Here is a 15,012-nt window from a genome sequence, read left to right as displayed (position 1 = left end):
TTTTTTTTTTATTTTTTGGCAGCGTATACATCTCAGCTAGGAGTTCTACTGCAAATGCAGTTATACTACACAAGTAACTTGGATAATGTAACTTATTTTTGCTCTACTGGAATACAGCTGTTTTCAGCAAATGGGCCTTTCTACCCATTTGTCATGTAGACATGAATTGTGTTTACATCATTAGACTTTGTTGATATGACCAGCACAAGGGTAGCTCTACCAGCAAACTTGCCAATTGTAGACAGTCATATGCAAATAATCCTCAACTATTCAGTACTGGGTCTTCAAAAAGTCTGTAGTTACTGGTCGAATAGCTGTTAAAGAGCTCACTCAAGCTGCTGTTAACTCTCAAATAACCAACGACAACTCAAATATCCTACTGTTGACTGTTTAACTCTTTGTGTAAGAAAGGAGAACAGCCAGAAATGTAGTGTTTACTGTAAATATTTCATTCTGATACTGAGCTCAGCAGGTGATAAATATCATTCATCTTCCTCTTCCTTCTCACTTCAGTCAGGAAGATGTCAACCTAATGGCATCCATAAATAAACTCAAGCAGCCTCATACCGTACCAAATGCTGCTGTTTGGTGATTAGCGAAAGGTTTTAGGTGACTCATTACATGAGAGGTGGGACATCTTCCAAGGCAAGAGAGAAGTTTTAATGCCTTTTCCAGCAGGGAGGCAGTGTCCTGTAGTAAACTGATGGGGCAGCAGAAAGAGTTTAAACCAGTATTATAAGCCCTCTTACCCTAAGTACGGATAAGCTATTTTACTTCCAAAAAAGAGTGTGCGCTCTCACTTGCTGTCTGCCAATGTGGCGGTCAGCATTGATGTAAGGAACTCAGTACTAGGTATTTGTATCAAGTAGTTTTCCTTACATGTGAAAAAATGGCAAAGATCCACTGCTGTTTTTCCATCTTCTTCAGAGTGTCAACACACAGGACAGAAACTTTCAGGGAAGGTAGAATACAGTTTGCTTGAATTTAAGAGAGTAATAAACCCAGTAGGCAGAGTTCAGTGCAACAGCAAGTCAAAACCTTCAGCTACAAATCAAGACCAAGAGATCTAAAAGGTCATAAGATACAAATGCCTGTACACTTTAAGCCATAAGTGAAAACAGACCAAAATCAGAAAGATTTGTCCAAGATTCAAAATACAAGCGTACATCTGCACATTCAATGTGTTAAGTTTTCTTTTTAGACTTTCTCAATTCTGTACACTAGTGTACAAGAATCTGGATATACATAGAAGATCACAGCCCACTATTTCAATCATGTCAAATGTCTACGTGATTTTTAATCTGTGGTCAGAAATAATCTTAAGGTCAAAGCATTTATAACATATACTGTAAATAGCACTTTGAATTAGGATTTTGTATAAGAGAAGGTCTAAAAGTACCATTACCCATCTCTCAGTTCTATCCTTTTCAGTAGATCATTTTTATAAAAATGAAGAATGATAAAAATCAAATTGTTGGGTTTATTTAATCAAATATAAAATGCAGACTCTGTGGAAGTCATTACTTTGCTGAGGTATTGGCTGAAATTTAGGCAATAAAGAATGGGTCCAAGTGGTATAAGAACAAAGGTGTCTTTGGACTCAGAGGCGTGAGAGGATGAACATTTTAGTTCTCAGTAGTACTGAACTGCAGGGGGATTTTTAGTGTTTCTCCAGAAAGAACTATCCACAGTATGTAGTGTACCACGTGAACAGCCATTAGGCTCAGAAGCACACTGAAATCTTGCAGAAGCAGACAGCTGGGCAAAAGATGTGTTAGATCAGGGCCAAGGCAGGCAGTTGAGAGTGTTCTCTGAGCCATGGGTTTATGTTTCCAACAAGGCTGGCATCCCATTCTAGAGTATATAGAAAACCACTACAGGATGCTGCTTTTCCTCCTCCTCTTTCACGTATAGCAGATGGAAGGGTGATGCTCTGCAAGGGAGTGACAAGATGACATTAGTAATGCCATCATACAGTGAAACCTGTGTGACAGACAGTATTTGTTCTGTGTGTCTGTTCTAGCTTCTACATTCTGTTCTTTTAACACAAGAGGCACTAAGGTGAAACTCCCTGAAGGGAGGGACACAGCTCCTGTCACTGCAAGCAACTTGCACTCCTTGCCATGTTCAGGGAAGAAAAGTTTTCAGAGTAGGGTTAGAGAAAAGGTAGAAAAACCTGCAGCACACCCAAGAAACTGAGAAAAGCAGATAGATATTCAAACTCCCCTTGCAATGAAAAAAACTAGAAACTAGAGGACACACTTACAATGTGTTACAATACAGAGCAGCTCTTGCCCATCCTCTCAGTTTCAGTCAGCTCAGCAGCTTCCCACCTCTTAACAAAGTTGATTTATGGAAGTATAGGATGGCAAGGGGAAATTTTTTTATAAACAATTTTTATTTCTATTCTGCCTTATTTAGTGGTTTTTGCTTTCAGGAAAAAAAAATAATCCCTTGTCCTGTTTAATTACCAGTTCGAACAAAGCCAGTCTTTTGGTGTTTAAGCCTTTTTGACCTTTGGGGAACTCATTTGAAGGAAAAGACCTAGAGATACCCGCTTCCAAGCTCCAGCTGACTCAGTGGTCTCATCATACTTGGGCAACAGTGTTCTGGATTTCTGTGTGGAGTGCAGCTTTGGGCCTGAAATGGCTGGGAAGCTCTGTGCTGACTGTGGCCTGCTGTAGCTGATGCCTTGCTCTAGCATATGAGTTAGTGACACAGGGAGACAAATCAGTTTAAACAAACATATGAGCTGCTGCCCTGTGAGAGGCTGAGCAAGCCAAGGCAGCTGGCCACTCACCCATTCTGAAAGGTACTGACCTGCAGAGGAAAGGGAAGTGGGAACACAGTTAAGACACTTCACGTTGAAAGCTGAGACAACTGAAAGGTAGCTATGAGAAAGGCCTATAAAATCATGACCGGTATCAAAAGGTGACAAAAGGACAAACATGTGCTGTTAGGTCATGAATGCGATGGCTCTAATTAAATTATCAGGAGAAAAGCTTAAGCAAACAAGTACTTTTTCTAAACAATGCCTATTTCCCTTGTGGCGCCCACTACCAAACTCTGTTGTGCAGGACTAAGTATAAGTTGAGTTCAAAAAGTGACCAGAGAAATTTACAGGAAAAATCATCAAGTATTATCAATTACAGTAATGAAGGTACCTCAAAAATGCTTTTGAGGTTGTCAAGCACAAGGAGAAAATACAAGGAAGAAAAAACACTCTACACCTGTCCTGTCTTCACATCCTTTCCCTAAGCACTCCTGCTGGTTGTCATGAACAGAGATACTGAACTATAGGGACTTCTGATCTGAACCATGTATAGCCATTTTTATATGTTCCTATGCGTAATTCATTATTGTAAAATATTTGGATGAAGAATAACACATATCTGTACAATATATTGTAAGTTTCTAATCATGCCATATGCCATAGTACAAACTAAAGCATGTTATCAGCGCTCCTACAGTGGTAAAGTTATTCAGGTTAAAATTTAATAAACTAATCAGAATTTCAATGCCTAAAGGCTAATCACAATTAATTGTTAGTGTGAAATATAACCAGGAGAACCACAGAACAATCTCATACAATGATTTCAGCATTGTGCCATCTTAGATTATGGGTAACTCAAGTATGTACAGTTTAGGTGTTTTCACTGAACTATTGCCTGTATATTATATTGAGTTAGAGTTATTATCAGATTAATAGAAGTGTTCTAAAAAAATTGAATTTCTAGAAAAATAACCTACCAAAGGAATTCCACTACCGAAAATTAAGTCAATGGATTAATGTTCAAAATAATATTCTGGTTTATGTATTTCCAAGCCAAAGAAAAAAAAGTAATTTTATTGGCATTTTATATATGCAGAAGTTCAATGTGTCTTTTTAAAATAAGTTCCATTACTTCTTACGGAGTTAGAGGGGAAATAAAAAAAAAGTAAAATAAAAAAATCAGTCAGCAAATGATCCATTACATTTCAAAGGATTCTACTATGCCGATAAGAACATAGATTCTGTTTTGCTTACTGAAGGCAAAGGAAACTCTACTAGCAATTTCAATGCGAATTACAACAGTATATAATTTATTTTTTTTTTTAATACAGATGTTCATCACAACATTACGGTATAACCCCTTACATAGCTACCCCGATGCAAACAGCAGTAAAGGAAATGTCCAAAATTTAACTAGATACAGCATGATCCTTTAAAGCTGACTGCTGTGAAATGCATGTGGCGTTCTCTTCAGTACAAAACAGGAAACTCAGAAAACAGACACTCAAATACGATTTGGTAATTCAGCCTCTTTTTCAGCTTGCTTAGCTGTCTAAAAATTGGAACCTTCTATTGTTCTTAACCTAATAGCCTGAATATCTCTTTTATGTCCTTCTTTTCGTGTTGACGTTATTTCCCAAGAGCAGTTAGCTGCTTTAGCTTTACAGAAAGACTTAACGTGATTCTCGAGGATCCAAAATGGAAGAAGAGTTCCAAGAAATGCTATTAAAATTGAAACGCTGTATGATATTCTTGCTATCCAGTTTTAGTTCTACACCTACGAAGGCTAAATCTAATCTGATCTTTAAAGTATGTACTTCTGACTATTGAATTGTACGCTGTAACCAGTGCTTTTTGTAATCAGATTGATAATTTTTCATCAGAATTTTTTGTAGAATCCTCTCACCTGCTGCAGCCTATCAGATCCCAAACCAGAGACACTCCCTGAATTATTCTGATTTACCAGTAAGTCTAATTAAAAAATAAAATAAAATAAAATAAAATAAAATAAAATAAAATAAAATAAAATAAAAGGCAAACAACCTACAGACAGAAAGTGAAGCCCTGATTCATCTTCTTGGTAATATTGAGACAAACACAATAACTGAACATAGCTCCTACATTACTTAAAATCATGATTCCAGAACACAATTTGGCTAAGATACTCGGGTTTTTATTTTAAATGTGTATTAAAGTAAAAAGTACTGTATGGTACAGCAGAATATAAAATCTGTTTCTTCTTCTGCTACTTAATGCATTTAACAAATAAAGCTATTGAGCAATAACCCTTCCAGTAGCAATATTAATAAAACAAACCAAGCCAATAATTTCCTACTCCTTTCCTTCTACCTCTTCTGAGATATGTGTATTGGCAGCAGAAGTAAATGACTCTCTCCTTTGTTTTAAGCAACAGATGTTCTCCAATTTTAGAAGCTAATACTGAGTTAAGGAGAAACAGGACACAATCCTGACTCAAACCCAGTCCACAGAAGCTCAGCAGGATAGCCTGACAAAACTAGAATCTATAATGCCTTGGTAAGGGGTTGGTTTTTTATAGCAACAACGCTACTCTGCTTTTACATTGGAGTCATACTAGTTTTGCTAGAAGAGGGCAATACTCACTATTTCCATGATAAAAGGTAATGAATTATTTTTCCTGGAACAGTATTTGTATTATCACTTCCAGGACAATTATCTTCCACTTAGTAGCAAACAGGAGATCCTTCAGAACACTTCCAGTTAGGGCCATAAAAAGGAGTAAAAAAGGTAAAAAACCACCAACCCCACCCCCAATCTGGCTTCTGCTCTATTTTGGCATATTAAGACTAGTTTTAGTTTTGAGAGTTACTAAAGGAGAAGTACTCTTTTTGCACTTAAGAAATAGTGGTACTAACCTGTTGCCATTCTTAAGGCCAAATATGAATCCATTTTATTGAAGAAGATATTATGTAATATTTCCCCTTCACTGTTGGACCACATTTTCAAGGCCTTGGCTATTTAAAATAAAAAGATCTGATATGGTATTGTAGAGCATCTCTTTTATTTAAGTAAACAGGCATTAGCTGCATGAAAGCCCATGCATACAATTACCTTTAGATAATAACAGCAACCCCAATGGCTTTAACAAAATCCCTTCTATAGTTAACATAAATGCACCTTCCATCATCAGGGCTTTGTTATTGCTACTACCTAAAACAACTCTGGGGCCAGGTATATCTAGTGCACCAGTCTACTTTTGATTGTTAATACCAGGATTTGAAAAAGGTGAACACTTGGTATATTGTTAAAAAAAAGATCTACGCATTAGAAGAAATAAAATCTCATAGGAAAAAATAGCTTTCTTGTTATATACACTTCAGTTTACCAGTTTAGCTTTGCACTTCCATTTTTCATCATAAACAAGTATAATTCTTATGCTTTTGCCATTAAAAAAAACCCCACAACCAAACACATAAAGCAAGAAACTTACTAAAGCAGCCCAGTCAGAGGTTGGGGTTTATTTTGGTGAGGTATCCATGTTGTGCCCTCTCCCTGAAACTTTCTAAAATCGCTATCTGTTCTGAACATTTGACTCCAGTGGCAACCAACTATTTAAAACTAATTTCCAAAACCCAGTAGAAGCATCTTATTGCTGTAGGTTTCTAGGTTAGGTTTCTAGAAAGGTCTTGGGAGACCAAATGAAGAGCAGATCAGTTTTCAGCACAGGCGGGAAGAGATGCGATGGAAACAGCTTGCTCTAGAGCAGCTCTATTACATTAATTCATGAAAGCACTGATGAAAAAGCTTCAGCTTTTGTCTCAAAGTGAGGGAAAGCCTCTTCAGCAATACATTGCTCTCAAACCTCAACAAACCCAAGTGAAGTGCTAGTCCTTGTCAAAATGACAGGAGCGTCCTGCTACCACACGCACTCAACAGCAACGTCCCGCTCAAAGGCCGCAAACAACAGTCCCACCTAATCTCTTAAACAAAGAGAAAAGCTACGGTACCCTTCACGCTTTGTCTACAGACACTAGTCTCCTAAACACAGACAACACAGGAGCTGACCCAGGAAACGCGGGAGGGAGGGGGCGACCGCTCGGAGAGCCCCTCCCGGGCCGGGCCGCGGCGGTGCCGGCTGTGAGAGGGCGGCGAGGGCGGGTGCGGCCTTTCCCCGCCCCTTCCCCCTTGGGGATACTTAAGGAGAAGAGCGGTAACCCAGAGGAGTCGCCTTTCTCCACCTTTAAACTGAAAAAAAAAAAAACCCAAAAAAAAAAACCAGAAAAAAAAAGAGAGAGGACTGTCTAGTATTTGTTTTTTTCAGAAAAGTTCATATTATCTTTGTTTTGCAAAACCTCGTTTATTTTTAAGTGTGTGGGCCCTGCCTCAGCTTCGGTGAATGATGGTGAGTGGAGGAGGACGGGAGCCATGGTCGGCGGGGTGAGAAAGGGGGTGCGCTTGGATGCTGAGCCGTGGGGCGGTGTACTGCCTTCCTCGGGTCCCCCCGCGGGGAGCGGAGGTGGGAATGGGGCTTTAATTTTCTTAGCTTGACTCCAAGGTGAGGAACGGGGATCCCCAGAGCTGCGGCAATGTCGCCTTGTAACGCAGTGAGGGGTGCGCCGCTGCCTGAGCTAAACCCATGAGGGTTAGTCATTTTTAATACCTTAAAGACTTAAAAGTCTCAAGAGGAGGTGAGAGATTAAGGTTAGGGAGGGAATACTGCGAGTAAAAAGCCTGGGGGAAATGTGTGACGGCTCTCAGCCCTCGGCGCCGTGGTCTGGTGAGGACTTCGCTACAGGACGCGCTTCACACCACGAGCGGCCATTTTGTGGCGGCCCTGCCACATGGCGCCGCTCCGCAGCGCCGGCCGCTTTCCGCTCTGTTCATGGCCTCACCGGCCGCTCCTCCGCCTGTCCCCAGCTAGCCGTTAGGTTCAGGCGGGAGCCCTCGTCCCGGGCGTCGGGGGCTTTAAAACAGCTTCCATCGCCCTCAGAAGGGCGCTTTCCCTTTGTCCCGCATCGCTTGAGGAGCGTGAAACCCTTTTCCTTTGCGCCTCGCCTGGTACCGAGGCCGTTTGGCGAGGCGCGAAGCCCACAGAACGTGAGGCCGTTAAATGGCGGCTGTTGGCTCCGTAACGCGCTGGCTTGGGGGCGTTTCCGTCTGTTTGTTCTTTTTTTTTTTTTAACCTGCCAGAAAAGGAGGCTTCGCGTAGCGCGTTGTGGGGCTCCGTGTGGTCAGTGGGAGTTGTCGCCTGAACTCGCGCGTTGCTCCTTCACCGTGCTAGCGGCCGTTTCTTCTTCAGGAATTTTTTTTCTTTTAATTTGACAAATGGAATTTGCGGTTGTAACGCTGACGCTTCAACATAAAGTAGTTTTTTTTTTTTTAAAAAGTTAAACCTTAGAAGTCGCAGCCATTGGCGTGCGAGCGTACGACATACTTGAGCGGTGGCTCCACCTGCTGCCTAGTAGGAAGACGACGACGTTCTCCTGCTCGCAGCCATGTTCTTTCTGTAGGTAGTGTGCTGTCATGGTAACCGGTCTCTGGGCACAGAAAGTCTGCACAGACGGACATCTATCGGGAGTTTTAAATGTTTAAATTGAAAAAGGTTACAACTTATTTTAAACAAACAGGGAAAGACGGGGAGAAGGCTGAGAAATCAGGGACTTGTACTTCTGTGGCCAAAAGAAAAGAGAAGGTGTTCCTCTCCTAGATGTGCATAAGACCAAGTGATGTTTGTAACCCACTTGATTAGCTAGGTATTTCCACCGCCTGGCCCTAACTGTAGGCTTTTTTTTTTTTCCCAAAGGTCTAACTAGTCTCTTGATTACTGTAACCAAGAAGAGGTTAATCTAGTTTCCTGGCATCAATTTAAATTTGCTTGCTGGAATAATGCAAGGATTAAATTTACCTTGTGATGAGAGAAAGGGGAAAAACCTATTAACTTCAGTAAGCTGAAAAACTGAGTAAGCCCGAAGTTTCCTGACATCTAGAAATTTGATTTCAAAGATATGTCATGAATTGGATAGACAAAAATATCCACAAAGTATTTTTGAAGGGTTGGGTCACAGCATCTGATGCGGTAATTTTAGGATAGCCCATTGATCAACTTTAGGATTCCCCAGATTTTGACAACACTAGGTGATTCAGGCTTGCTGAATCGCACTGATTCAGCAGCAGTGTGAGTGCTTTGCCATACTGTATGTAGAAATACAGTTGTTTACTTAATGCTGTATTAGGTAGTTAAATAATTACTTGTGCTGGTGAAATAACTTGGTTTTAGATAGGGCAATGCTTTGTTTGACTTTGCAAAAGTTTTGCATTGTAGTACTGAAGACTTGCAAAGTAACTTTGAAAGGAGGAGATTTTGTTTCCTGTTTTCATACTATAAGACTTTTCACCAGTGTATTTTTCAGCAACAGTTCCTTTTCAAGTTCTAAGAAATACATGTGTTAACAGATCTTACAGCCTATTTTTGACATTTACCAATTTATCAGAATGCCTAAATAGCCTATTTGCTCTTTCTTTTAGATATTTAATGTGTAAAAGCATTAAGCAAGTGTATTTTCCTTGAAAATTGTGTTCCTTATCATTAGGGTGAGAAACAAACGCTGCACTTCCATGGTAGCCAAGGCCATCTACAACTTGTGTACCAGCAGTATGTGTATACCTACCCACTTCCTTGTGGTTCTGGCACTTGTTGGGTGCCTCTGCTGTGAGCTGTTTCCTGTTCTGGGTTGCCAGAGAATTTGCACAGCAAAGTGAATACAGCTCTCAGCCTGGTTTGCTGAAACAGATCCAGAAAGAAGTAGAAGCCAACGGGTCGGCTTAAGGTTGCTGTAGAGTTCCAGTTTCATCTCAGATTTAAGTTCACATGCCCTTTATCTGGGTGTACAGACAGAGAAATGGTCTTCTCTTTGCATCTTGCTTTTATTTGCTGCTGTTGTGCTCTTATGCTAGCGCAAGAGTTTACGTAAGTACAGAATGAGCTTGGATCAGAAGTGGATCTGTCTGAAAAGTGCTGCAGAAGTTTTCTCCTGTGAAACGTAGGCTTGATTTCCTTGTGCAGTGGTACAACAGGAGGGAAGGAGGAGAACTACCCTTTCTCTGTTTACAGGAGAAATATTCTGTTACACAATCATTACTCAACACAGTGGAAGTTGTGGTTTCCAACTTCACTGGAGGGTAGAGGGACTTAGAGGATGAAGGGAAGGGAATGATTTTTGCAATAGGAAGCATAGTCAGTGAGTAAATTGAGTGTAGGAAACAGTATTTGGTGTGATTGAATCAGATTCTGTCTAAGGTATAGCCTCATGAAGTGGTTTTGAACTGAATTGATGGCTTAATGCCTCTCGGAAGAAGAGGCTAAGCCATCTCCGTTTCCTCTTCTGCATCTACTGATCCTGAGGTGGATCTGGTGCTCATCTGATAGCATAGTAAGCTAATGAGTTCTATACAATAGCAGAATACTAATTGGGTGAAAAACTGTTCACTTCCCGTTAATCTTGCTACCAAATTGAGTTGAGGCAGCTTAATTTGAATGGACAAGTGTTAGAACCTGTTACTACAGAGGAGGTGCAGGAATGGAGCAAGCCCTCTCTGGCTTTTGGTAATGGTGTGTTGTTAATTTGGTTCAGATACACTGAAATCATATTTAGAAGGCTGAATTCTAGTTTTGGCCTTGTTTTAATTGCTAGGCAAACCAGTGCCACACATATAGTTTGGTTCTTGTAATTTTCTCGTTCCCTTCCTGGATGTTCAGTTTGAATGAGTACTTGTCACTCACAGCTGCATTAAACATGAAAATTATTATGTTGGAAAATTGGATGCTACCTATTGCAAATTCTAGGTTTCAAAATACCAGATAACTTTGATTTAGTCAAAGTTTGGAGTATCTGAAGTAGGGATGGTGCCACACCAGCTGAATTGTAAGGAGAACCTTATTAGTGTTTCAGAGTGCACTAATATAGAGGGATCAGTAACACTGAACTAGTCAAGAGCGGTTTATGTTCTTACCAGCCAGGCAAAGCATGGCACATAGCTAGAACCATTCATTTAGGAGGGTAGAAGATGAGAGGGGCTAGAGTTTGCGGTACCTGTCGTGCTAATGTGGTTTAGTTGTTGTACGTACCTTTGGTAAAACACCCTTCAGAGTAGGGAAGGCATCTTTGCTAGCATCAGTAACAAGAAATAGAATTGCATGTGGTCTGTTCATCTGAACATAATATTGAATTAGTTTGTTTAGGGAGCATCGTATCTTCCTTTGTGCTGAATAAACCCATAACTCCTACGTTGTGACAAAATGCTCCACGACCAAAAGGGTGCATCTGAAGCCTGGGTGTGCACAGCATATCATGACTGTAGTTGCTTTATAAGCTTAATGTTCTTTCCAGTTCTTCTGTATATGCAATGCATTCTTAAGATCCTGCTTTGGTGCAGACAACTTGGAAACAAGTTTGTAGTCATTCATATTCCTGTTGTAGTTAAACTGACAAAATCTTTTTTTTCTGAGAAAATGAAAAACATGGATATTCCATTAAGGTCTTGATTGCTCTTCTTACAGCTAACTTGTAGTATAACCCTATTACCTGTGCTCTAAGGCTGTTGTAAGCTTACTTGCATCTCAAGTATTAAAAGCTTTTGACCAGGAAGATGATGAAATTTATTCTATTGGATAATCAATTTACAGGAAATCGTATCACTACAGAATTTAATTTCTTGCTTACATCTGAAAGGAATTTGGGAAAGTTCTGAAATGAGTCATGTTGGCATTCTCACTCTGTGTTTGGTAGTAGCAACACTGGTCATAAAGCTCCATATAGTCTACTACTACTTACTGTAGGCTAGGTTAGGTCTAGACGTAAATTTTTAAAGCTGCTTAGAATAATTACTTGTTTTCCAATGAATGGTCTAGTTACTTAAAGCAAGTACTTGCTGCAATTGGAAAGGTGCTATTGAAATTCATTGTCCCATGCTATATCTATAGGAAGATGCAGGTGTTCTTGTATCTTAGTGTACTATAATAATTTGACTGGAATATGTATTTCTGTTTAAATTTTTCAGTCTGCAAATGTGGAGGCCCAGTGTGCAGGTGTCTCAGAGGATAACACCCGTTTGTCAACAACCAGTCAAGGATATGTTTTACCGGAAGGAAAAATCATGCCAAACACCGTCTTTGTTGGTGGAATTGATATAAGGGTATTATATTTTTAATTGTTTAAGATAAGAATAGGGCACTTCAGTGGGAAGGAAATGGGGAATTTAACTCTGGGGTTAGTTCTTGGTTTTGTGGTGTGTGTGGGTTTTTTTTTAATGTGTGTGTGTACCAATCTTAAGGTATTGCAGTGTCATGAGAGACTTTTGGAACAGGTGAGTAACTTTAGTTCTTATGGTAGCAGAAGATGGGTTTAAAAATGGTATTGTCTGCTTTAAATCAGTTAAAAAAAGTTGAATGTATTTGAAGAAGTTTAAGACTTCGTTTCTTTTAGATGAATGAAGCAGATATTCGGAGTTTCTTCGAACGATTTGGTACTGTGAAAGAGGTGAAAATAATCACTGACAGAACTGGTGTTTCCAAAGGGTGAGCAGAACATGAATAGTTCTTTGAAGTTGCTGTTGATGTGGACATAATTTGTCATCGATTATATGAGCAGCTATTTAGCAACACACTTGATGTGCTTAAGCCTTAATGCTAGTTGTAGTTTTCTGTTGTGAATTAACACCGTGAAACCTGTTAATCTAGGTGGCCCCTAAATTTGTATAATTGTATAAAGAACAGCCTGATTCTTCTGACTTCATCCTGTCTGTTCAGGGAAGAGAGGGTTGTCACTTAATTTTATTATTATTCCACTTAACCAGTGGAAACAAAGCTTGAAACCTCTGTGATGCTTCTGCAGACAGTTCCTCCATAGGACTTGTCTGATGGCTACAGCAGTTAACCACCCTGAACTCTCTCCAGTTTCTTGTTAAGAGAAGGGGTAGATGGTTTATTCAGGGCCACGGGACTGCACTCTTCTGACACTTAGGGATAAGTTGTAGAGAAAACAACCAAACTCGTTTGGGTGAAGAGTGAAACTAAGTAAGTGAGTAAAGTTGAAGCAAAGGAAATTCGGATTGGATATAGAAAAATTCTGAGTTGTCTGTGGTAAAACACTTAAATAAGGCTATATAGGACCTTAGTTTGAGTTCTGGGGTAGCTTTCCCAGTTTGGGGTTATCCTTGCTTTGAGAAGTAGTCTTCACCCTCTGGAGGTTCATTCCAGCACAATTTTTCATAAGATTCTGTGGGGAGATCCTAGAAATCCATGTTTTTTCTTACGCATATGTGGTAATGCATGAGCTGGAAATATGTTTTATTTCCTCGTTTCCCTTGCTAGTCTTCGTGGTGAATTCTGCTGTGCTAGTAGCCTGTGTACATTCTGAGCATCAATAATGAATTGACATACTCCATCAATTGATAAAACTAGGCTCTGAAATCACTCATTTTATAGACTGGATAAACTACGGGACAGTGAAATAAAAACTTCTTCAAGGATCACTTCCTGCACTGGTGTCACTGTTCCTGTAATGCCTGCTTTCATCCAAATCTCTGTAGTAAATAAAAAATTTGATTCAGATCTTAAAAGGTTTGGTTTTTTTTTTTACTTTCTGAGTTAGTAATATGGAGTTTTTTTTTTTCTGAGTTAGTGGAAATGGAAAAATAGCCCTTACATTGATTTAGTATTATTCTAGAATTTGGCATTCAGTTCCTTTCATCTGGCCCAGTGGCATATGCTGCTAGTTAGCAGTAAATACATTTTCATGCTGAATCATAAACTAGTGTCCTATTTGATACTTTTGGCATGCAATATAATGTACCTGGCATGTATGCTGTTAATTGGTCACGTTCAAAATAATTTATCTAACAAGCAAATGAAAATTGAGTTATTGAATAACTTTCTTTCTTTTCAGGTATGGATTTGTCTCTTTCCTGGAGAATGTGGATGTTCAAAAAATAGTAGAAGTAAGCTCTTTGCATAAATTATCTGAAGAAGTTTATAAGTGAAGGCTGGAGACGTGTTCAGGGGAAACCAAGTCACGTCCCCTGTAGAGTAAGTTAGGACAAGAAAAGTAGGGCTGCCCAGAAAGTGAGCTTGCTAAAATCTCTACTGTAGGTAGAATCTTGTATATTTACTTAATTAAGAAACAAAAGCAGTTTTAGCCTTGGTGTGCTTGAACATCTCATGTCATTGTATTTCTGGTCATTCTCATTTATTTATATGCTTGAAAGCCTCATGTGTTTTGGCTGCTTGCTTTCTGTATTGGATCATTGTCATAAAACCCTTGTGCTTATAGCAGATACATAGACCTGTCAGTGTTATTATTGGGAATAACAGTAACATAGAGAACAGTATTAGTTTTTTGACTTTAGTCTTAGCTGTTGAAGTTATGCTTCTCTCTTGTGGTATTTGTGCACTTGGATGCTACACATGCTACAAGTGTTTTTTTTTTAAGCTTCCTTGACTATAAGATGCAACTGTTCACATGTCTCATGGTTTTCCTGTAGTTCATACAGGACATAAAGGGTTAGAACTGTTACAGCTCTTAAGACTTCAGAATGGGTGCAATAACTGTGAAAATAACACGTACTAAAATATTTCCCTCTCTGTAGTCTTTGCCTCAGAAAACTCCCCATGTCTCTGGAGGATGAACAGTCTCTCATTTGCTTCTGAAGCTCTTGGATAGGGAAGTAGATTGGAAAGACAAATACAGATGAATGTGCCAGGCACACGTTCCTGTGATATGTTCAGATGTGTTTAGAATCATAGAGTGGTTTAAGTTGAAAGGGGCCTTAAAGATCATCTAGTCCAACCCCCCTGTCATGGGCAGGGACACCTCCCATTGGAGCAGGGCGCTCAAAGCCCCATCCAACCTAGCCTTGAACATCTCCAGGGACAGGGCATCCACAACTTCCCTGGGCAGCCTGTTCCAGTGCCTCACCACCCTCATAGTGAAAAATTTCTTCCTGCTATCTAATCTAAATCTACTTTCTTCCAGTTTGAAGCTATTACCCCATGTCCTATCACTACATGTCCTTGTAAGAAGTCCCTCTGCAGCTTTCTTGTAGGCCCCCCTCAGATACTGGAAAGCTGTTACAAGGTGTCTCCGGAGCCTTCTCTTCTCCAGGTTGAACAGCCCTGACTCTCAGCCTGTCCTCATAAGAGAGTTGCTCCAGCCCTTCATCTTCTTGGCCCTCCTCTGGACCTGCTCTGACAGGTCCATGACCTT

General features: G+C 39.9%; 1 protein-coding gene across 2 annotated transcripts in view; it reads left to right on the top strand.

The window, feature by feature from the left end:
• Positions 1–15,012, top strand: part of DAZL (deleted in azoospermia like) — a 48,362-nt gene that overhangs the window by 22,882 nt on the left and 10,468 nt on the right. For both annotated transcript variants that reach the window (XM_063323908.1, XM_063323907.1), the window contains 3 exons: positions 11,810–11,944; positions 12,235–12,326; positions 13,696–13,747. In XM_063323908.1, coding sequence (XP_063179978.1) covers positions 11,906–11,944; positions 12,235–12,326; positions 13,696–13,747 — 183 coding nt within the window. In that variant the 5' untranslated portion in view covers positions 11,810–11,905. The remainder of the gene's footprint in view (positions 1–11,809; positions 11,945–12,234; positions 12,327–13,695; positions 13,748–15,012) is intronic.

This window comes from Chroicocephalus ridibundus, chromosome 2 (assembly GCF_963924245.1).
Source record: "Chroicocephalus ridibundus chromosome 2, bChrRid1.1, whole genome shotgun sequence".
NCBI lineage: Eukaryota > Metazoa > Chordata > Aves > Charadriiformes > Laridae > Chroicocephalus > Chroicocephalus ridibundus.
Note: the sequence above shows the minus strand (reverse complement) of the source record. Positions and strands in the feature narration are given on the sequence as shown.